This window comes from Musca domestica, unplaced genomic scaffold, assembly GCF_030504385.1.
Source record: "Musca domestica strain aabys unplaced genomic scaffold, Musca_domestica.polishedcontigs.V.1.1 25, whole genome shotgun sequence".
NCBI classification, from domain to species: Eukaryota; Metazoa; Arthropoda; class Insecta; order Diptera; family Muscidae; genus Musca; species Musca domestica.
Window position 1 is genome coordinate 8174084 of NW_026712277.1, and position 22599 is coordinate 8196682.

The 22599-nt window shown below is 38.9% G+C and overlaps 3 protein-coding genes across 4 annotated transcripts; 1 reads left to right on the forward strand and 2 right to left on the reverse strand.

The window, feature by feature from the left end:
• Positions 1–5027: 5027 nt before the first annotated feature.
• On the reverse strand, positions 5028–8157 carry LOC131802910 (uncharacterized). Of its 2 annotated transcripts, XR_009342419.1 has the most exons (4): positions 7902–8149; positions 7632–7834; positions 7425–7566; positions 5119–5245 (listed from the first exon to the last, which is right to left on the reverse strand). XR_009342419.1 is itself a non-coding variant. In XM_059123665.1 (3 exons), exons 1-3 carry the CDS (start codon positions 8082–8084, stop codon positions 5095–5097), a joined length of 537 nt encoding a protein of 178 aa, XP_058979648.1. In that variant the 5' UTR covers positions 8085–8157; the 3' UTR covers positions 5028–5094. The 2 variants fall into 2 exon arrangements, 1 of the variants encoding a protein (XP_058979648.1); XM_059123665.1 differs by lacking the exon at positions 7425–7566 and having other exon boundaries at positions 5028–5245; positions 7902–8157.
• A 396-nt stretch (positions 8158–8553) lies between these two features.
• On the reverse strand, positions 8554–12792 carry LOC131802830 (uncharacterized). The gene is made up of 13 exons (XM_059123504.1): positions 12567–12792; positions 12386–12510; positions 12268–12315; positions 11901–12213; positions 11586–11843; positions 11398–11525; positions 11227–11334; positions 10054–10194; positions 9859–9986; positions 9404–9647; positions 9290–9348; positions 9148–9229; positions 8554–8562 (listed from the first exon to the last, which is right to left on the reverse strand). The coding sequence occupies exons 1-13, from the start codon at positions 12610–12612 to the stop codon at positions 8554–8556; spliced, it is 1689 nt and encodes a 562-aa protein (XP_058979487.1). The 5' UTR covers positions 12613–12792.
• Positions 12793–15965: 3173 nt separating this feature from the next.
• Positions 15966–21689, forward strand: LOC131802912 (spondin-1-like). Its single transcript, XM_059123668.1, has 7 exons — positions 15966–16340; positions 18367–18648; positions 18712–19304; positions 19360–19614; positions 19672–19843; positions 20094–20443; positions 20500–21689. Exons 2-7 carry the CDS (start codon positions 18480–18482, stop codon positions 21586–21588), a joined length of 2628 nt encoding a protein of 875 aa, XP_058979651.1. The 5' UTR covers positions 15966–16340; positions 18367–18479; the 3' UTR covers positions 21589–21689.
• The last annotated feature ends 910 nt before the right edge of the window (positions 21690–22599 follow it).

Sequence of the window (22599 nt, forward strand, 5' to 3'; positions counted from 1 at the left end):
ATGATTTACACAAGTAGAAAATCTAAAAGTCCTTACTCGATTATCTTTTCTCTCTCTCTTTCTGCTTAAGAGAATGATGATTCTTATGAATATGACTTCTGAATTTTACGAACTCTCTGAATTCTTGTGAGCTATTTGACTTCACAAAATTCCCCCTGCATTTAAAAACTCTCTGAGTTTTAAATCTACTTAAGATTTTATATACTCTCTATGTTTTTATGAATTCTCGTAGTTTTAGGATGATCATTCTGGGCTTTAGGATTACTTTGAGTTCGGATACACTCTCTCACAAGGTCTTGATTTTTTACGGACTCTCCGAGTTTTTTGCACTCTCTGAGCATTTATGAACTTTCGCAATACTCTCGATCTCACAGAGTTCTAATTAACTTTTTGAGACTTTTGCACATTCGCAACTCGAATGAATGCTATAAATTTATATGAGCTCTCCGAGTTTTTAGATCATCCTTACTCTCAATATATGCATTAGTAGTGGTGAGAGATACTTTTGACCTGAAAAATCAATGGCAAATTAAATTTGAGAGAGAATACTTTTTCGTTCGAGACTGCTCATAGCTGTCTTAGATGCTTGAGATTTCTCTGAAATATTAGGGTTCTCATGGATTCTTAAAAATCTTAGGAGTTCTTACTATCTTTCTTACAGATTCTGTGAACTTTAAGAGCTCTTATGAACACCTGGAATCTGAGTTTTTATAATATCTCTAATTTTTTTTGATCTCTGAGAGTTGTTATGAACTCTCTGAGATCTTATGAGCTCTCAGAGTTATTATGAACTCTCAAGCTCTCTGAGCTCTTATGACTTCTCTGCGTTGTTTTGATGTCTCTACGGTCTTATTAGCTCGCTAACTATGAACCCTCCGAGTTCTCTCATGAACCCTATGAATTTTTATGGGCTCTGCGTTCTATGAACTTATTCATTTCTAATAAACTCCCCGATCTTATTGAGATATTAAAAGCACTGAGTTCTTAAAAAAATGCTTAGATTTTTTAAATTTTCAGAGTCCTAAAGAATGGTCAGAGTTGTCATGAACTCACGGATTTCTTATAAATTCCCTCTGTTTTTGTAAACTTTCTGAGCTCTTGAGAACTCTCCCAGTCAAGGTAGATGTACTAGGTAATCGCATCAGCCCAGCTGACGGCACCATTAAATGTCAAAACAAATTGTTGTAATGAAGAATACGCCCTAAATGAATGCAACAACAAATTTGTTTATGTTGTCTTCCAAGGTAGATGTACTATGTTAGATGTTAGATCTACCTTGGTTGTCTTCCCTAAAAGTAACTTTTTATAATATTTTAAATAATTTAAGAGCAAGTTTAGAGTAAAACTAGTATAAAAATTAAAAGAAAATGAAGGAAGGAGGTTAGAATGGAGTGCACCTTTAAGAATTAAGTTAGCCTCAACATCTAAGATTTCCAAAGCACATCACGGGAAGTAGTGCAAGAATTCGACTCTTGCCATTTGCAGTCCCGGAAAACTTGCGGTTTAAACCAGTAAAATATAGTCATTATAAGTTTCTTGGTTTAAAAAATATCGCAATTAATACTTATTTTACTCTTATTTGTTTTACAATACAAACTTTTATTGCGACGTTCTTTTACGACGAGAAGCACACAAAATAAAATGTAAAAAAACACCTCGTTTCTGATTGGTTGAAACAAATTTGCCGCAACCTTTAAATGTCATGGCGAATCTATGTTTTTCGCCTTAGATGCCAATTTTGACATTTGAGGGGACCACAAAAGTTGCTTTGTTGTAGCAATTCGCCGATGCGGTTACCTGTTAGATCTACCTTGCTCCCAGTTCTTATGAAACTTTTGAGTCTTCATGAACTGTCTGTCTATGATTTCTCTCCACGATTTTTTTTTGAAGTCTGAGTTATTGTGTTCTTATTGATATATTAAGAACACTATGAGTTCTAAAAAATCCATGAGATTTTTTGGACTTTCTAAGTCCCTAAAAATGGTCAGAGTTTTCATGAACTCTAAGATCTCTTATAAATTGCCTGAGTTTTTGTGAACTGTCTGAGTTCTTGTGAACTCTTTCAGTTCATATGAACCCTCTGAATTCTATGATCTCTCTTAGTTTATAATGTACTACTTGCTTATGAGCTGGATCTCTAATGAAATATTCCACATTGTCCTACTTATGGTCCAACTCAACTTTGTGACAGTTCCCTGATTATTATTAAATCCCATATCTGTGTCAAATTCATTCACATTTATCTGTTTCTTTTTTTTCCTTTTGTAATCCGACAAATCTACAAAAAAGATTCCAAATCTTCGATGCAGACACATTTAATTGGTTAAACAATATGTCCATGTTCTAAAAAACACCAGAGCACGAGACCTACAATTAGACATACAATCAGACAAATTGGTACATAAATTTTATACATTAGGTTGACTTAACCTCAAAATTGAGGAAGAATATTTCGCGGAAGGAATTTATGGGATACAAAAGTTAGTTTTGAAAAGATAAAGATAGACAGAGAGAGAGAGAGGGAGAGAGGGAGAGTATGGGTGAAAAAGAAATTGAAAGTGCTAGAACAAAAGGTTGAGAGAGAGAGAGAGAGATTGAGCCCACCTAGTTTTTCTACTCTCTAATCACATTTTATGTCAATAGTGTTGATTGTGAGTGTTGAGAGAATTACGCTCATTGTAAGCACGTGCGCCTTCATTTATCTGGCCCGGTTTTAGTGAATGTGTTAATTTATAATAAATATGGACTGTTGGAAGACTGTCAGTAAATTTTTGGACGTTCCACTATTATGGTTCTCGGAATGTCCTGAATTTCGTATGTGGATCAAAGGTACCTACAAAAAGTGAAATAGAGAGAATGAGAGTCATAGCATTGTAGTTTCCTAATTTTTAGAGCAAATGTTAAATATTTTATAGATTTTTAATCATATTTTTTTTTGCTAAGCCGACCTAATGTCCATTTTCCATTTGGCAGATAGCCGGCATTAAATATTTACAACAATTGCACCCTTTTTCGGTTTGTTTGATAATTTAGAAATAGAAAAAAGAAACGAGATTAAAAGCATGCGTTCGCTGGCAGCGTTAACATAACTTGTCTATTAACAACGATACAGATTGACCTCGATATAAACAATACGCCAATTGAGTGAGTTCTTTGGAATGCAATGTAACTCCATAAAACAGGCTTTATAAGCTTTAAGGCACTCAATTAGGTATCAGAAGCTACTTGTCTTTTAAGGAGCGTTGTAGGAGCTTTTTATGACAATTTCCGAACTCCATTAGTTCCAAGGTATCTTTGGAACTGAAATAGTTTTTTATGCTTCATTCATTTTAAGAAATTCAAAGAGTTTTTGGTCGATATATAAGTTTATAAGAACAACATAAGATCGGGAGATAACTGGATAAAAACTTATTTTTATACCCTCAGCCATATGGCTAGAGGGGGTATATATCATTTGATACGGCCAAAACGTGCCTAATCGAAATAACGGTTTTAGAACCTAGGTCTCTTTGGACCAAATCCGTTTCAGGACGATCTATTAGTTCAAAAGAATCCGTTTCAGGACATTTGGAGTCGATCAAGCGATGTCCGTCCGTCTGTCTGAATGGCTGGCGGGCACGATAACTCTCGAAGCAAGTATCCGTTTTGTTCCAAAATTTGGTACAGCGTAATATTATTATAAAACTTAGATGGAGTTCGGAGATGGACATTATCGTACACTCCTCCTGTTACCTCCTCCACAAAAGTTCCAAACTTTCAAAGAAAATAGTTTCTGCTCAGAAATAGAAAGGATAATCCGGTCTTGCTCCACCTTTGCAAGTCCTAATATTTGCATCAGTGCTAGGTCAGGTGCGAAAATGGCCAATGTCGGTCCACTCCATCAAGTACCTCCCCCACAAAGAGTCAAAATTTTAAATTATTATAACTCTTAAAAAATGTGATATAAAAGTCCGATTGTCTTCAAATTACACACATCACAATATTTTTGTTAACCCAAAGTCTGGTGTGAAGATGGAATATATCGGTCCACTCCTTCTGGTACCTCCCCCACAAAGGGTCAAAATTTTGAATAACGAAAACGATCATAAAATGGGAAATAAGCATTCGATTCTCTTCATATTTCATACATTCAATTTTTTCGACTAACACAATATTTGCTGTGAAGATGGGATATATCGGTTTACTCCTTCTGGTACCTCTCCCACAAAGGGTCAAAATTTGTGAATATCCATGAAGCTCATAAAACGCGAAATCAACATCCGATTCCATTCAGACTTGGTACATCTCAATATTTCCATCAACAAAAGATCTGTTGTGAATATGGAAGATATGGAGCCATTCCTTCTGGTACCTCCCCCACAAAGGGTCAAGGTTTTGAATAATCAAAACGATCAAAAATCCGAAATAAGCATCATTCTCTTCATATTTCACACATCCCATTAATTCTACTAACACAAGATTTGCCGTGAAGCTGGGATATATCAGTTTACTGCTTCTGGCACCTCCACCACAAAGGGTCTCTTTACACCACCAAGTGTTCCTAAAGCTATATTAATTTTTAGAATTTTTTTTGGAACTCGATGAGGCGATTCAATATTTTATAGGAATAAAATTAGATCCGGACAACTTTAAGGTATTTTTATGAGTTTTGTAAATTATGTAGCGTCCAGAGAATTGAAAGCAACTCCATGAGTTCGTAGGAAATCCATAAGGTTTGCTTAAGCCTTCCTTTCCAATGAAAGGCAATGATATTTTCGAATTCTTGCCATTATAAATATGCAAATAGGAACCCTTGTATGACAAAACTCATAAATCTCCCAACCTACCTCACGGTTGAGTAATATAACAAAAGCAAGAGAGGGAGAGAAGAGATAAAGAAAAAATCATCCATTATTGTTGCTTTGAAAAGTTGCACATAAATCAAAGTTTATTAATTTTCAACAATTTATATCATTAAAGCTTGTCCACACATACATACAAACAAAGATATTACAATACATTACACCCCCACACAAAGAGACATCAATAAATCATGCCGTAATGAAAACTCTCAGCTCTCTCTCAACATGACATTTTTTACAAATTGTTGGCCACTTAGGTTTCATATTTTCGAACATTGATGGCAATTCGACGTTTACGCTTACGCTGGCTGGTGTAGTGATGGAAATTTTCACTGTAATTTTCATAGTTTTCACTCAAAGGCGACTCACAATTTAATTTGGTATTGGAATTTACATGCATGGCTCTGAAAAGAGAGAGGGGGGGGGGGGGGAGAAAGAGAGAGAGAAAGTAAGAAAAGGGTATTAAACATTGCAGAGAGAATAAGAAAAAAACGGTAGAAAGCCAATGAAATGAGAGAAGGGAAATAAAAGAATAAATGTTGTCGATCATTCCTTTACAGAACGGGCGGGAATTATCAATCTAAAGGCTCAATTCTTGTTCTACGAAAATGTGAAATGAAAGGGACTGTTCCAGAGCCTGCAGGAATCTACTAATTTTGCACTATTTTCGATATCATAAAAGGGAAAATCGGTTATCATAGTAAAAGCTTTTACATTCTTGCATTTCTGGAACACACCAGAAAATTTCCATTAAAAAGAAAAATGATCCAGCCCCAGGTTTCACAAATGCTACGGTTCTAGAGTGGCTATAACTGATACTGAATTATGTATTTCTTGACAGAAATGGAGAAGGAACAATTCTTTATATCAGTTCTCTCCCAAAATCTCACATTTAAACCAGTAAGAAAAAGTCAAAAGTCGTTCAGGTCCGACGGTACCCTTCACCACTGTGCATATTTAGCAGAGCTCCCGTAACAAAAGAGTTTATTTGAAGTAGATCATACGACCTATCAACCTTTGGCTTTAGAGCAGTTATAATTTGATTTCAGAGATAACTAATATATGGGAGGCATATCCAATCCTCGACCGATTTTCACTAAATCTGACGGAGACTTTTTATCTTTTAGTTCCACAAAATGGAAACCTACATCCCGAAATTCACCGTTTGAGCTGATATTGGTCATTATTTGCACAATAAACCTGAAATTGGATTAAGGATATATATGGTAGCTATATCCAAATCTGAACCGATTTTTATAAATTTCTGGGCTGTATCTGATATCTGGTACCAAATATCAATTTTGTCGAATGCATATTACGAATGTGAGGGACTTAAAGTACAAATCGGATAAAACATATATATGGGTTCTATAGCTATATCTGAACCGATTTTCTCCAAATTTGATGTACTTGCTTCTAGACTGAATTCGGTCGGATGTACAAAAATTCAGGACATTTGGACTGATATTGGCTATTTTGTGCACAATTAACCCGAAATCGGTTGAAGGTATATATGGGAGCTATATCCAAATCTGAACCGATCTTGATAAAATTTGGCAAAAGTATTTCTGAGCAGTATCTGATATTTGGTACCAAATATCATTCTTGTCGGATGTATATTACGAATATGAGGGACATAAAGACCAAAACATGAAACATATATACTGGAGCTATAGCTATATCTGAACCGATTTTCTCCACATTTAATGTACTTGCTTCTAGACTGAATTCGGTCGGATGTACAAAAATTCAGGACATTTGGATTGATATTGGCAATTTGGTGCACAATTAACCCCAAATCGGTGGAATATATATATGGGAGCTATATCCAAATCTCAACCGATCTTGATAAAATTTGACAAAGGTATTTCTGAGCTGTATTTGATATCTGGTACCAAATATCATTCTTGTCGGATGTATATTACGAATATGAGGGACTTAAACATAAAATCGGATGAAACACTTATATGGGAGTTATAGCTATATCTGAACCGATTTTCTCCACATTTGATGTACTTGCTTCTAGACTAAATTCGTTCAGATGTACCAAAATTCTAGTCATTTGGACTGATATTGGTCATTTGGCGAACAATTAATCCGAAATCGGTTAAAGATATATGTGGGAGTTATATCTAAATCTGATCCGATTATCACCAATTTCAATAGGGTACGTCCTTGGGCCTAATAAATATTGCTTGGAAAATTCCATCTCGATCGGATAATAAATGCGACCTGCAGTTTTTTTTTTTTTTTTTTTCAGAAGGTAAACAACATTTGCTCTTTCTCTTTCCTTTTTCTCTCACTTTCTCCCAAAATAGCAGTTTTAAGATCAAACTGTATATTGTCCGCATTTTCTTTCCACCTTGGTAAACACAAATTTAAATTTGTTTTGAAAGCTTTATGGTACTCTAACGGAAAACTTTTACAGCTTATTCTTTTTTTTAAGCATTCAATGATTATTTCAAACAAATTTTTAGATTTCTCGTTTTCAAACGAGATTATACAATTGTCTTTTACTTTAAACCTTGTTAAGAACCCATAAAGCTTTCAAGGCATTAACTTAACTTTATCATAAAAGCTTACGTGGTTTCCGTGGTTTTTCATAAACTGTTATAAAATATGTTTCTTTAAAAATATATCGTTTTGTATAAAAGTTTTCCGTTATCGTGTCCAATTTTCGTATTGCGTAAGAAAAGCACTTTGATAATGTTGCTCATAAATTTTTCTAAAAAACAAAAAACTTTCAAAGTATTGGTGTTTCCCAAAGAAAAGCTCTTCACAAAAGCTTACATGGTCTGCTTCAAATGGGCAATATCCTCTTCGAGTCGACCGATTTTCTCCTCCTGCTGTACCCTCAACAGCTGACAACGTTCGTTGCTCTCTTCCAAAAGTTTGATCATGTGTTCCTGATTGGAGAGTTCCAATTGTTTGTCATTGATGTTTGTGTAAAGATTTTGAAATTCCTCCGTCTTGACGCGCAAGTCATTTGTGAGCTGCAGCGAAGGGGGATTAGATATCATAATATCAATTTTTTTTCTGAGGCTACTGGAAACTCCGTACCTGATTAATGGTGCTGTTCTTTTCACCCATCTGGGCCATAAACTCCTCCAGCTGAATCCGTTGACTGGTTTCGTTTGTCTGCAGCGAGTTGATTAAATCGCTTCTTATGTCGAGTAGCTGTTGATCTCTTTGTATTTGTTCTTCCAGCTTGGTTATGTTATATTGAGCTTTGGATAATTCCATTTTAAGTTTTTGAATTTCACGACATTTCTCCGTTTCCGATTGGCGTAGTTTCGCGAGCTAATGCAATGGGTGAGAGGGGTGGGAGAGAGAGTAAAGAGCAAAATTGTGGGGAGATCACCTGTTCTTCTATGAGAAGACCAACTGTTCTTCTATGAGAAGACCAACTGTTCTTCTTTGAGAAGACAACTGGTCTTCTGGGAGAATGCCTCCTAGTCTTCTGTGGGAAAACCAACCAGTCTTCTTCTGTGAGAAGACCAACTGGTTGTCTATGAGAAGAGAATGCCTCCTGGCTCTCTCAGAGAGAAGACTATCTGGAGTAGACCAAGTTGCTTCTAGGAGAAGACCTACTATTCATTTAGGAATATAACAAGTTGTCTTAGACTTAGTGGTCTTCTGGGACTGGGTCTTCTAGGGGAAGTTCACCTGGTCTTCTAAGTGGTGGCAAACTGGTTTTATAGGAACATATCTTCTAGGAGAACTCCAAGTAATTTTTAAGAGAATATAATGTAGACTTCTAGGAGAAGACTACTTAGTCTTTTCCTAGAGGACCACGGACCAATTGCTCTTCTATGAGAAGACCAACTACTGCTCTTCTATGAGAAGACCAATTGCTCCTCTACAAAAAGACCAACTACTCTTCCAGGAGAAGACCAACTGATCTTGCAGGAGAAGATCAACTGCTCTTCCAGAAGAAGACCAACTACCCTTCCAGGAGAAGACCAACTGCTCTTCCAGGAGAAGACCAACTGCTTTTCCAGGAGAAGACCAACTGCTCTTTCAGGAAAAGACCAAATGCTCTTCTAAGAGAAGACCAATTGCTCTTCTAAGAGAAGACCAATTGCTCTTCTAAGAGAAGACCAATTGCTCGTCTATGAGAAGACCAACTGCTATTCTAAGAGAAGATCAACAGCTCTTCTATGAGAAGACCAACTACGCTTCTATGAGAAGACCAATTGCTCTATGAGAAGACCAACCGCTCTTCTATGAGAATATGGCCCTCCCTGAGTAGAGATAGACGTTTGCCCCTATTTGGAGAAAAAATGTTCTGTTTTCTTCTTTTTACCTCCATTTGAGTATCCTTGGCATTTTCCAATTTTGACTTCTCCAGCATTTCATCTTTAAGCTTGATCTGTTCCCGGAGAGACCTTTTTGGATATGGATTCTATTGAAGAAAATTGTTAAGAAAGATGTAAAATATAACTTACTTTATTTCCTCTTGGGCCTCCTGGTAGCGGATCAACATTTCTTTACTGGAATTAAGTTCCTGGAAACCACAAAAATATTTCCATAACTTAAATTTTCAATCTAAGTCGCAATACCTCTTTCAAATTTCGATTATGTTCTTCCAATGAAGTTTTTTCCTCTTCCAAACTTTTAATTGTATCCCTTAGTTCTTGAATTTCTTCAGAATTTTCCGAGACATTTTGTTGTTCCACCATAAGGTGTAATTTCTGTAATTCCTCCCCCATGGCCTTGAGGGTAACTGTTTTGTTCTGATTTTCATTTCTCTCGTTGTCCAATTGCTGCTGGAGCAACATGAAATTCTTTTGCATAGCATTTGTACTAGAAATTGGGGAAAGAGAATAAAGGAGTTTTATTGGATTTTAGAGAGAAATAAAGTGATAAAGAGAGGGAGAGAGAGAAAGAGAAAGGGAGAGAGAAAAAGATATGGAAAGAGAGAGATAAAACGAGAGAACGCGATAAAGAAAGAGAATGAGATAAAGAGAGAGAAAGAGATAAAGAGAGAGAGAGAGACAAAGAGAGAAATCCCTACTTCTCTTGGTTTTTGCGAAGGCTTTCCTTTAAGGTATTGATTTCTTCTTGCTTTTCCATGTCCAGGGACTGAAGTTGGGATTTAAGAAAAGCTCTTTGATTCTCGGAATTTTGGAGTCTATTTTCTAACTGTGAAACAGGGAGAAGAAGGTTGTTATGATATTTAGTTTAGGTCCTAGTTAATTTTTTATCATACCTCTCTCATGGCACTTTCTCTTTGGGCTATTTCCGCTATCTTAGAATTGAATTGATTTTTCAAGGCGACTAGTTCTTCGTCGTGTTTTTTGCTGAGTTCCAGGGATTTTGTTTCAGCGGCTGCCAGAATTGCTTTGCATTCCTAAAAAAATGATAAGAGTCCGAGAATACGAACTCATTACAAATCGTATTATTGATCCATTATTTTTACAAGGCCATGGCACTTTGCGAAATAAGTAGTTATTCCTGGGCCTCAAATAAGCTGATAAATAAGTAGTTATTATTCGGCTACTACTAAAAAAGTTCTACTACCTATTTCTGGGCAAGGTATAACTATTGACTTCGAGTGACATATCCTTGTTAAAATAATGGGTTAGTAATCAGATTGGTAATGAGTTTTCTGAAGGGGTATACAATTAAATACTAAGGGTAGCAATTTCGACCGGGTCGAACTTCTAATACCCTCCACCAATTGGAACGAATGTGTCAATTTTCAAAAAAAAAAAATCCGTTAAAAGTTCTGTTAAAATCTTAAAAATACCGAATGTAGCTATTTTTTGGGGTCTATACGATAATGTGGACCTGCAAAAGCAACTTTTGTTATTAGCCATTACAATATTCAAATGCGAAACTTGGAAAAAATCGATGAATAATGTAGCTAAAATCATCAAAATTCCGAATATGGGGAGGTACTATTATATGGGGGCTATACGAAGGCGTGGACAATTTTTTGCCATAGGCTGTACTATCCATTACGAACTTCAAATACCAAATTTGAAACAATTTCGGTGAATAATGTCGCTAAAATTATCAAAATACCGAATAATGGGAGGTACCGATATAGGGGGCTTATACGAGGATGTGGACCTGCACAGACAATTTTTTTGTTAGGCTGTTGTATTCATTGCGAACTTCAAATACCAAATTTGAAAAAATTCAGGTAAATAATGTCGCTAAAATCACCCAAAAATCCGAATATCGGGAGGTATCGTTATATGGGAGCTATACCAAAACGTGGGCCTACATGGCCCATTTTCGATATCAACAGACAACTGCAGACATAATATACATTTAGAGTAAAATTTTATCAACCTACTTCATTTCGTTCGGAAGCTAGGGTTATTTCCACGGACGGATAGACGGACGGAAGACATTTTCTTTGCAAGGACCTTACCTCTAGTTCCTGTTTCAAATGTTCGACTTCCGAGTCCGGTAACGGCTTCTCCTTATAGGACTTACATAAATCATCGATGTAGTCAAACAAAGCCTTGGTATTTGAATCCTGCAAAAAATATCCTCTTACAATTTATTTTCAAAATTATGGTATTTTCTCAATTCCCAATACCTGTAGCTGGCGTATTTTCTCCTGGCTGTTGGAATTTTCCTTTTCCATGGAATTCCCTAACAGTTGGGCAAAACTTTCATTCATATATTTTAAGATTTTCGCCTTGAAATCATTGACCGAATTGGAGGCTAATGGGTGGGGAATTTTTAAGGTTATCCTTTTTTTCAGGGCTAAGAATTTTAACTTACGCAGCTCCGGAAGATCCTTCTCCGTATCTTTGATTAAAAGCTTGCATTCACCATTCTGATGGACCACACTAACAAAACGATATTCAAAGCTTTTATCAGGATCAGCTTGGATTTTTGTAAGAAATTCAGTCTGTAAGTCCGTTAGCCTCTTCTCCAAGGCTTGGGGGGAATTTTGATCACCTGCTGTGGAGGTTGTTTTGTGTAAATTTGTTTTTTGATTTCCGGCCATGGAACTCCTGGCACGGGTTTGATTACTTCCTGAAAGGAGAAAAAGTTGCCTATTATTGACTCCAGATGATGAGAAGGCCTGCCTACCACCTCGATTGCTATTAATTTTTGAAGACACAGCATTTGGAGTTCGAAAGCTTTGAGCTTTTTCATTGGCCGTATTGGTTGCTAAACTTGTTTTCGATGCGGAATTAAAGGATTTCTTTTCAAAATCATCTTTTTTCGACATCAAACTCATTCTTGATTTGCTGATCGGTGTTGGAGATCTTGACATTATGGCTGGGGGAGATTTTGTTAATGAATTTCTTTTAGAATCACTGGAGGGTGTTGATGGCCTCGAATTTTGAGATGGCGGGCATGATGGATTTGCAGTTTTGCCCTTTAAGCTTAACACGTTGGACTAAAAGGAGAAAATTAAACCAATAGAAAAATTTCGTATTCAAAAACTTAGTACCGTTGCTTTGATAGCTGGAATTTTGGAGGCTGGATTTGTGATCGACATCTGAATGGAAAATATGTGAATTGGAAACATATCATAAATGAATCTTCATATTACGGAGAACGTAACTTACATTTCTTCCTTTAGCTTTTATGGCTTGGTTAGTTGCAGCTGTTGCCGACCCTACCGAGACTTGCTGGGCCATTTTCTTGGCATCACCCTCAAATTTGGTTGGCTTTCCTGGAACTTCCTCTGGAACTAAACACAAAATGCACCAAAGGTTTTGGAAAAATATCTGAATTTTTTTATCTAACCTGTAGCCATCTTTTCCAGTCTCATAGAACTGGGAGCTTTTTCCATTATTTTTAGTGAAATTTGATGAAATTTTACAAAAACAAAAAAAAAATTGGCAAATATTTTTTTCTCTCAAAGAACACGACACGAAAATAACAGGCGTTTAAATTTATGTTTCCACAAAACAAAAATTAAATACAAAAAAAAAGGAAAAAAATAATTCTGCAAAATAATTCTGACAAATTAGTATCGATACTGACTGGAAAGGCAAGGAAGAATATGTTGAAATAAAAAAAATAAAAACAACTTAAAAAGTATCAGTCGGTTTTGCCAACAGATGTATACCCTCAGCCAATGTTGATTATACAAATTGTTGATCCTCTATGGAGTAGGGCGGAAGGAATTGGCCAATATTGTCCATTTCGTATCGGACCTAAATAAGTTGGTTCCTACACTTTACAGGGTGAAATGAAAAACTCTCCTCCGACAGCTGTTAAAATTATTCCAGTGATAGCTCATTATATTGTTTATAAGCGTACAAAAGCATTTTGGTGAGAATTTTCCAGAAAAAAAGTTTTTCGCGATGGAGGAATTCTAGCGTGATAGTGTGATTTCTTTATATTTGGCTGGAAAACCACAAGTGGCTATCGTTAGAGCACTTCCAGCATTTAAATGTGAATAAATCTTTTGTGTCTCGAACCATCGCTCGATACCGTGATACTGGTCAAGGAAGTGGACGGAAGAAAACAGAAACATCAGCAGAAATGGTTCGAAAAGTAAAGAAGCGACTTCGATCGAACCCGCATTGCAGTGGCTGAAAATTCGCTCGTGAGCTAAACATATCGCAATATTCTATTCGCAAATATTGAAAAATGATATGAGCTCGGGGTAAAGTCATTGAATGTGCAAGAACTTACACCGCAAGAGAAAGAAAATAGACTCAAAAGAGGTAAATGGTTGCTTCGCTTGGCCGAAAGTGATGAACTGCCGAATTTGGTTTTCTCCGATGAGAAAAAATTCGTTGTTCAGTAGTTTGTAAACAAACAAAATGATCCGCTCGCGTTTACTTGCCTAAGAGGTCAGCCGAAAATGTGCTCCTTCGGTTGGCCACCAGAACTCAAGCGGCGGCCATGGTGATGGTGTGGGCCGCCATAACAGCCGATGGTCGCTCACCGCTCGTATTAAACGAAAGCCTTGGGCACGCAAAACATTTTGGCCGCAGACCTTGGACATTCCAAAAGGACGCACTCAGCACGCGCCACCCAAAATAATCATTTCCAGCGCACAATGGCAACCAAAATCTCCGGATACCAATCCGTTTGACTATTGTGTCTGGAGTATTTTGGAAAGCAAGGTTGGCACTAAAAAATACCAAAGTGTTGACCACCTCAAGCAAGCGCTTCGCCGGCAATGGACCAAAATACCGCAGAGCAACATTCGGGCAGCGTGTGTTCTTTTTCGCACCTGACCTAGCACTGATGTAAATATTAGGACTTGCAAAGTTGGAGCAAAAACGGATTATCCTTTCTCTTTCTGTGCAGTAAAATGGGAGGTACCAGAAGGAGTGGACCCATCTCCGAACTCGATCAAAATTTAATAATAATATTATAAAGAAGTTTGCACCAAATCGTATACTTCCTTCGAGAGTTATCATGCGCACCAGCTAGACAGAAGGACATCGCTAGATCGACTCCAAATGTCCTGAAACGGATTTGGTCCAGATGTAGGTATTTTTACTCTAAACTCTGAAAAGTATTTTTTTTTGTTCTTAGGGGACAGACCCGTTTAGCCGGATTTTTGACCCGAAAGACCGGATTGAAGACACAGGTTAGACCCGAATCTACTAAACCAATATGGATAAAACAGGTATTACCTGCATGCTAATCCAACAAGCGGTCACATGATGGGGTTACTTAAAACGGTTAGAGAGTTACATAAAAAATATCGATGTTTGGGCCCGGACCACCCATAAGTCGAACAAGTAAAAAAACATTAAGTTCGGCCGGGCCAAACTTTTAATACCCTCCACCTTAGGGTAAAAGAAACATTAGAAGAAATGTGGCAAAAACCATTAAAATTCCGAATATCGGGAGGGAGGTATAAGTCATTGTCAAGTCGATATACGTTCCCAAGACCAACTAAAAGTTTAACTGCTCTCAATAGATTCGGCAGCTAGCTATAGGCACCTTAACTCATTGCAGGTTCCCTATTAAAGGCTCATCGATTCGCAAGTGCCTCACTAATGTATACTGAAGACTCATCTGCTAGAGTTGGACCTGTTTACAATAAGTTTCGTTAGTTAACTATAGGTTGGTTAGCTCCCTATTGGTTAGTCACTTGACCATGAGTTCGCAGACTTAATATGAGTTCACCTGCTCACCAAAAGTCCACCAGCTCGGTATGAGTTCGGCAGCCCAGTATTAGTTTGACGGGTCACTAGATTTGAGTTCACCAGCTCACTAAGAGTTCAAACGCTCTCTATGAGTTCAGCAGCCCAGTTCACTAAGAGTTCTAAAGCTCACTATGAGTTCGGCAGACCAGCAGGAGTTTGCCCTGAAGTTGCAAACTTAATATAACTTTCCCTGTTCACTAAGAGTTCGCCTGCTCACTGAGAGTTCAAAAGCTTGCCGTGAGTTCGGCAACACAGTAGGAATTTGACGGCTCACTATGAGTTCCCTAGTTCAGTATAAGTTTAGGAGGTCATTATGGGTTCACTAGCTCACTATAGGTTAGTTTTGAGTTCGTCTGCTCACTAAGAGTTCAACAGTTCGGTATGAGTTCGGCTACCCAGTAGGAATTTGACGGGTCACTATGGGTTTACTAGCTCACTACAGACTAGATTTGAATTCCCTAGCTATGATATGAGATCGCGAGTTCACTATGAGCTTGTCAGCTGACTATGAGTTCGCCAGTCTAATGTAGGCTCGAAAATTCACAAAAGAAACGCCAGCTTACTTTGAGTTAACCAGCTGACTTTTACCACACCAACTATCTAACAATTCGCCAGATCTCCATGAGCTCCCCAGGTTACTATAGGTTCACTAGCTCATTTAAAGTTCGACAGCTTAGTTCGCTGTGGTTCAAATATGCCCATTGTAGGGCATTTTAAATTTTCTAAATTCCTGTGGTGTTGTTGTTGTGAACGTGAAAGTGTAAACAAAAAACTGCCAAGAAAATACCGGAACTAAAACTAACGACGCCATCAGCGCTCATCTGACACCGAGGGTGTCTGTGAAAGCATCCATATTTTGTTTTTTTTTTCTCACACAAAACCCACAAACATGTGTCCAACTATCGTCTCCAGCCCCACGAGAGTGGATTATTCTCCTCTAAATGAGATGTAATGCTCAGCAGCCAGACGCCAATACAGCCGGACAGGCAGACATTTGGTTCGCAATTCATTCAAACTAAACTGCAATGCATTTTCAGTTGACCGTTAACTATTGAGGATCCAACACGCGGAACGCGCATCCCACAACTAGTTGAATTAAACCGCAAACGTATAAGGGTACATGTGATAGAGAGTGTGTGTGGCTGTGTGTCTGGGCTCTGCCGGAGGGTGACTTGATCCCAAATACAAAAATATTAATATTAATTAATTCAATTGTAACGAACGAATTGAAATAATTGAACTGAGGAGCCATCACCGACGACATCTATATTTGGAGACACAGAGGCGATCGACAGCCAGCCAAATACAAAAAAAGTAGTATTATTATTGTTGTTGTTATTAGTGAGAAGACGTAATAATTATTGGAATTTTCATAATTTCACAATTTCCAGAATCCATAGAAGTGAGTAATTCGAAAAAAAAAAATTGGAAAACAAAAAAATATAAAACAATCAAACTATATTTGTCCGGTGATAACCTGGCCATTGGGGGCCCCTAACAACAGCACGGAGTGACGTTTTGTGTTTTACAACAACATTTGTTTGTCTAGTCTGAGATTATTTCGCTGACACTTTGGACTAATTGGGGTTCAGTCAGTGATTTGTAGTTTAAAAAAATAAATTATAAGTCAGGTTGGGAAATGGATATTGAACCAGCGGGGGGAAGAACTTGGTGTGATGTGAAGAACTTGCATAGAGAGATCCTAAAGTGGGAAAGAGAGAGAGAGAGAAAAGGGGATCTCCTGGATCCTGCGGAGAGTTTTTGAATTTATACAAATCAGAAGAAGGCTTACGTTTCCAAAGAGAACTGGAGTTTTTGATGAACATTGGCGATCTTATATAGGGCTGTCAATCTCACAGAGAACCAATAAGTGATATTACACATACTGTCAATTTCAAAGAGAGCTGAGATCGATACACCGATTTTACAGGGAACACACGTTCTTCAAGAAAGCTGACGATTTTATAGAGAACGTGTTAGCTGACAGTGATCCGGAGTTCGTACACATACCTGGGGAACCTGTAGAGAGCTGACGATCTTAAAGAGAGAGAAGATGATTTAGAAATGGCCTTTACATCGATCGAGGTACTGATCTTATATATAACTCACGTTCTTCCAGAGAGCTGGTGATTTTATAGATAACTGGTTATCTGCCAATCATCTGACGTTCGTACAAATATCTGGAGAACCTTTAGAGACCTAACGACCTTAAAAAAGAGAGATAGTGATATTAAGAGAACCCTTACTCTTACAGCGAGCCATTGATCTTATGTGCAAGCAATGTTACTGAGTGCTGGGGATTATACCGAGATCTAGAGAACTTAAACGGTGCCGGCGGTCTCAGCAATATCAGGCGTCTTTATGGTGATATTCTGTTCCAGAACCTACCAAAATCTACTAGCTTTGCCGTTTTTTCGGTATCATAACGGAAAATTGGTTATGGTAGTAAAAAGTCTTATATTCCTGCAACGCCGGCGATCTCAGTAATATCAGGCGACCTTACAGTGATGTTCTGTTCCAGAAACTACTAGCTTTGCCATTTTTTCGATATCATAACGGAAAACCCGATTATCGTAGTAAAAAGTCTTACATTCTTGCAGTTCTGGAAGAGAGCATGAGCTACCGATCAATTATATTTAAAATATGTATCTGCAGAGATGGTTCGATCTTACACAGAGCGGCCAGTAATACAGAGAGCTGGCGATCTTAAACAGAGAACGATGTGAAAGGGAGCTTGGGATTTGGGAGAGGTTTCGACATTACATAGAGCGGCCGATTGTACAGAGAGCTGGCGATCCATCACAGACAACCTTGTAAAAGGGAGCTTGCGATTTTACAGAAATCTGGCAAGTTTAGAGAAAGCGGGCTATCTTATGGAGAATGGTGATCTTAAGGAGGTCTAGCCATTTTATGGTGAACTGGTTTTCTTACAGAGAGTCGGCGAACTTATCAAGAGCGGGAGATGGAATCTAAGAGATCTCACTATTTTACAGGAGAATGACGACCTCATAGAGAGAAGCTCTTCTAAGTGAGAGAGAGAGAGAACTAGCGATATTAAAGAGTGATCGCTACCACTCAGACAAAGCTCTGGCGACCTTATAGAGAGTTTGCGATCCGAAAGCTAGCGATATTTAAGATCTGTCGATCTTGCACTAAGAGAGCGATTTTACACAATTCTGGCGGATTTCTATACAGTGAATTTAAGGTTATGAAGAAAGCCAACGTATTTTTTATTTTGTAGAAATCGGACGATATTTACAAGAGCAATCTTCTCTGCAACAAGCTGGGACAACTTGGCATGAGCTGGCAAATTTCTCCGGATCTATTTTCGGACTGCATCATTAATTGTTTTGCTATTGAAGAATATTGGATTTCCGTTAGATTGTCATTAACATAACATTCACCATCAAAATTGATATTCATTTCAGGTCAGTCGGCATATTCTGCCAACCAACAATCAACGGAAAACCATCCATTCATTCGAAGATCAGTAGCATCGCACACACCGACAAATTGTCGACAGCACATTGTGACAGTGAAAATGAATTGGCTGGCGTTGGCTATTTCCATATCGGCAACACTGAATATTGCGTTGGCCTGTAATCGGGTGCCGTATGGGACAACGGCAGCCAAATCGCCGGTGGACGAAAGCTATGCCGTTGTCATTGCGGGTAATCCCCAGACATATATACCGGGACAGAAATATAATGGTGAGTTGAAAAAGACCTTGCAGTAGAGATTTTTTTCTAATAGCTCTCCTCTCACTTTCCTAGTCTCCTTGGTGGCCTCCAATGACCAGGTGTTTATTAGCTTCATGTTGGGTGTGGAATCCGAAAATGGCGGTGTCGATGCCATGGATGTGGTGGGCACCTTTGAAATAGCCGACCTGGCTGAGACCCGTTTTAGTCCACGCTGTGCTAATCTGGTGGAAAATACTAATACAAATGTCAAGCAACGTGTCGATGTGGTATGGGTGGCGCCCGCTGCCACCGGCATGGGGTGTGTGCTGTTGAGAGCCACGGTCATACAACATCGTGATGTTTGGTTTATGGATGATGGATTTTTGACGAAAAAGTTATGCGAAGAGGAAATCGATGATATCGATAGTCAACCGACAATAGTGGATCCTTGCTGTGCCTGTGATGAGGCCAAATATGAGCTGACATTTGAGGGCAAGTGGTCACGGCATACGCATCCCAAGGATTTTCCGGCGAATAGTTGGCGTACAAGATTTAGTGATATTATTGGGGCTTCCCACACCGTCGACTATCGTTTCTGGCAGTATGGTGAACTGGCCAGTGAGGGCTTGAGGGAAATTGCCGAACATGGCTCGACAAGGACCTTGGAAACGGAACTCAAAGATAAGGTAAAATGAAATATTCTAAAAATACTCTTTAACTTCATTATCTCCATCTCTACAGAGCGATCAAATCCGCACCATTATCAAGGCCCGAGGCATTGCCTATCCCGATGTGACGGGAAAAACTCATGCCGTGTTTCGTGTCGATTCCCAGCATCATTTGATATCCTTCGTTTCCATGATCGATCCCTCACCCGATTGGATTGTGGGTGTTTCAGGTCTGGAGTTGTGTTTGTCCAATTGCAGTTGGGTTGAGACCAAGGTCTATAATTTATATCCCTGGGATGTGGGCACCGATATGGGGCCTTCGTATATGGTATGTTGAGGATTTTTTGGGAAATTTTGAATATCTCCCCATTTTATTGGTTTTTAGTCAGCAGACCAGCCTCAAGTTCCTCCGGATGTGGTGCGACGCATTAAATCCAATTCCCCAAATGATCCACGTTCTCCATTCTATGACAGCAGTGGGGCTCCCATGAAACCCCTGGCCACGGTGTATTTGAATCGACGCCGTTTGTATGAGAAGACCTGTGATAACACGGAATGTAAGTAGTCTATTATTGTTCCACTTATTATTATAAGAAGGGTAGAACCGATAAAAATTTGCAGAAAGTAAAGATAACCGGCTCACAGGTAGTTAATACGGGGTGCGATAGTGAGCTGGGATGCGATAGTGAGCTGTCGAGCTTTGAAACTTTAGAGAACCTCACCCACTTTTGTTTAAAATCCCCTCAAACCCATTTGAGCCTTGGGCGCCATATTTCTTAAAACTCCCTTTTCCATCTTTTTCTCCAGCCGAAAACGAACCTCTCGAATGTGCCACACATCATTGGTCTGCCTGGGATGAATGCTCGGCCAAATGTGGTCCTGGCACACAATATCGTACCCGGGAATTTAAAAATCCCGCCGCTGCTCAGAGAGTACGCTGTCGCACCAGTTTGCGTCAGGAACAATCGTGCATGGGTCGCCAGTGTGAGGCGGAAAATGGTGATGTTGAGGAGACTGTGTATGCCCCGGCGCCCGATATGCCCGAGTGTGCCGTTTCCGATTGGGGTGAATGGTCATCGTGTTCGGTGTCCTGTGGCAAGGGTTTTGAGATAAGGCGAAGGCGTTACCTAACGCGAGGGGCCAAGAAGAAGTGTCAGGTGGGTAGGAGAGATTTTTTAATTATTTAAGAATGACGTTCTTATTTCTATTTCAGCCCATTCTCCGTTTAATTTTGGAGGAGAAACGAAGCTGTCGGGCCTCGGACTGTGGTGGCGATATTGGAGACAGCGAGAATGGAGACAATGGCGGTGATGCTGAGGACAATGAAGTTGATGGCACCCGATCCCTGTTTGGCAACATTGATGACAATATCCGTTATCGCGACCTGGAAAGCTATAGCCACCAATTGGACGATTATATACCGCCCGAATGTGGAGTGTCTCACTGGTCGGATTTCTCACCCTGTCTGGGTCCCTGTGGTGGCAAGGGTACCAGTGAACGCCAACGTTTTGTTTGGAACAAAGACGAAGTGTATGGTGTGCGTAATCCAGATCGCGACCCCTCCATAGATCCTTGTCGCCACATCAAACGCCGTGAAGTGGTCAGCTGCAATACCCTGAACTGTGATGCCATTGTGCCGCCGCAATGCTATGAAATTCTAAAACCCAGCCATTGTCGTGATAGTGATGTGGCCAATTTTTGGTACTATGATCACATGTCCGATCAGTGTGCCATCTTTTGGGCAGATAAGTGTGATCGGAATCGCAACAAATACAAGTCGAAGGAAGAGTGTGAGGAAACGTGTCGCATGCCACGCAAGAAAATGGAAATGCAACAGGAAAACATAAGGGCCGATCCCATCGACTGTGTGGTCAGCAATTGGATGAGTCATGCGTGTAATGTGACCTGTGGTGAGGGTGCCCAGATTAAGACACGCAAGGTGTTACGTTCCCCAAAATATGGCGGGAAACCCTGTCCCAAACATCTGGTCAAGATTGAGAAATGTTATCAACGTTGCGATGACATCTATTCCGTGGGAGGTTATGTACCGCAAAACAATGAGGATCGCCGACGACATCATAGCCATGTAAAGTTGGAACCACCGCAGATCGAGGAAAAAGATGAATGCCGTTACTCGGAGTGGTCCGTGTGGACACCGTGCACTGCGACCTGTGGTGACAACTCATATCGCCAGAGGACACGAACATTGCTCAACATTGAAATGAGTTACAAATGCAAGGATCGTGTCATTGTGGAGAAGTGTAAAATGTTACCCTGTCAGCTGAATAATAATGAGGAGTAGGAGGGATATTTCCCGGAGAGGATGGGTATAATGGCATTACCATGATTTTATTTATTGTTTATACATATCTACGAATAAAAGAATTATTGTTAAATCGAAAATGAATTGATTTTTTTGATGAAATGAAAATTTGACGGACAGATGGCGCTACTAGTCAGTGGAGAGACAAAGAGCAATTTTAAGAGAGAGAGAGAGAAAGGGTAACACTGCGTAAATAAACTAGACATTTTCTAAATTTAATAAAAAAATCTGTTGATTCTGAATATGCTGTGGATTGGTTTGAATATGCTGTGGATCGTTTTGAAAATAAATTTTGAATAAAAAAATATGGACTATAAAATTGTGGCAAAGTTCCAGAGAAGTCTAGAAGGTCAGAAGTTGTATTTGGAGGAGGTTTTCGTAGTAGGTCAAAATATGGCGTTTACACGTTTACACCTCCTCCAAATACAACTTCTGACCTTCTAGACTTCTCTGGAACTATGCCACAATTTTATAGTCCATATTTTTTTATTCGAAATTTAATTCTCAAATGTTTGACCCACTTATCAGCAATCGACAGCATTTTTAGAATCAACAGATTGTATTTTTTTATTAAATTAAGATGCAACCAAATTAATAATAGAAACAACAACAAAAACAATTATGAGCTACTCAAATGAAACTATTCAATTCGTTTGGGTCATTCACCCATTCCCCAGAGACGGTACAATCATATTCGGAAATATTCAATCTAAGAGATGACAATAAAATAATTACGCCACCAACAAAACTAATTGGTGCGCGTGCCTCCAAAAGTCCCACACACGCACACACAGAGACACTATCTCCATGGGCCAGGCTTTCCCACACAGTGTCTTGGAAGAAAATTACGCTCTTCGTTTCGCCGATGACTTTCAATCTTCAATTAATTGAACGGCGTCAAAACAAGAAAATTAGGCGATATCAGATTGCGGACATTTCATTGAGTGATTGAGTTGTCTTTTTGATTACGTATCAAGAGGAAGGGAGAGA

Coding starts and splice junctions, on each gene's coding strand:
- LOC131802910 (XM_059123665.1), bottom strand. CDS start 8,084: ATGGAATTATCCAAAGCTCAATATAACATAACCAAGCTGGAAGAACAA. Junction 7,835..7,901: donor AGAACAGCACCATTAATCAG/GTACGGAGTTTC, acceptor CCTTCGCTGCAG/CTCACAAATGACTTGCGCGT. Junction 5,246..7,631: donor GCCCATTTGAAGCAGACCAT/GTAAGCTTTTGT, acceptor CTCTCTTTTCAG/AGCCATGCATGTAAATTCCA.
- LOC131802830 (XM_059123504.1), bottom strand. CDS start 12,612: ATGGAAAAAGCTCCCAGTTCTATGAGACTGGAAAAGATGGCTACAG. Junction 11,526..11,585: donor GAAGGATCTTCCGGAGCTGC/GTAAGTTAAAAT, acceptor CCCACCCATTAG/CCTCCAATTCGGTCAATGAT. Junction 9,230..9,289: donor GAGGCCCAAGAGGAAATAAA/GTAAGTTATATT, acceptor ATATCCAAAAAG/GTCTCTCCGGGAACAGATCA.
- LOC131802912 (XM_059123668.1), top strand. CDS start 18,480: ATGAATTGGCTGGCGTTGGCTATTTCCATATCGGCAACACTGAATATT. Junction 18,649..18,711: donor ACCGGGACAGAAATATAATG/GTGAGTTGAAAA, acceptor TCACTTTCCTAG/TCTCCTTGGTGGCCTCCAAT. Junction 19,615..19,671: donor ATATGGGGCCTTCGTATATG/GTATGTTGAGGA, acceptor ATTGGTTTTTAG/TCAGCAGACCAGCCTCAAGT.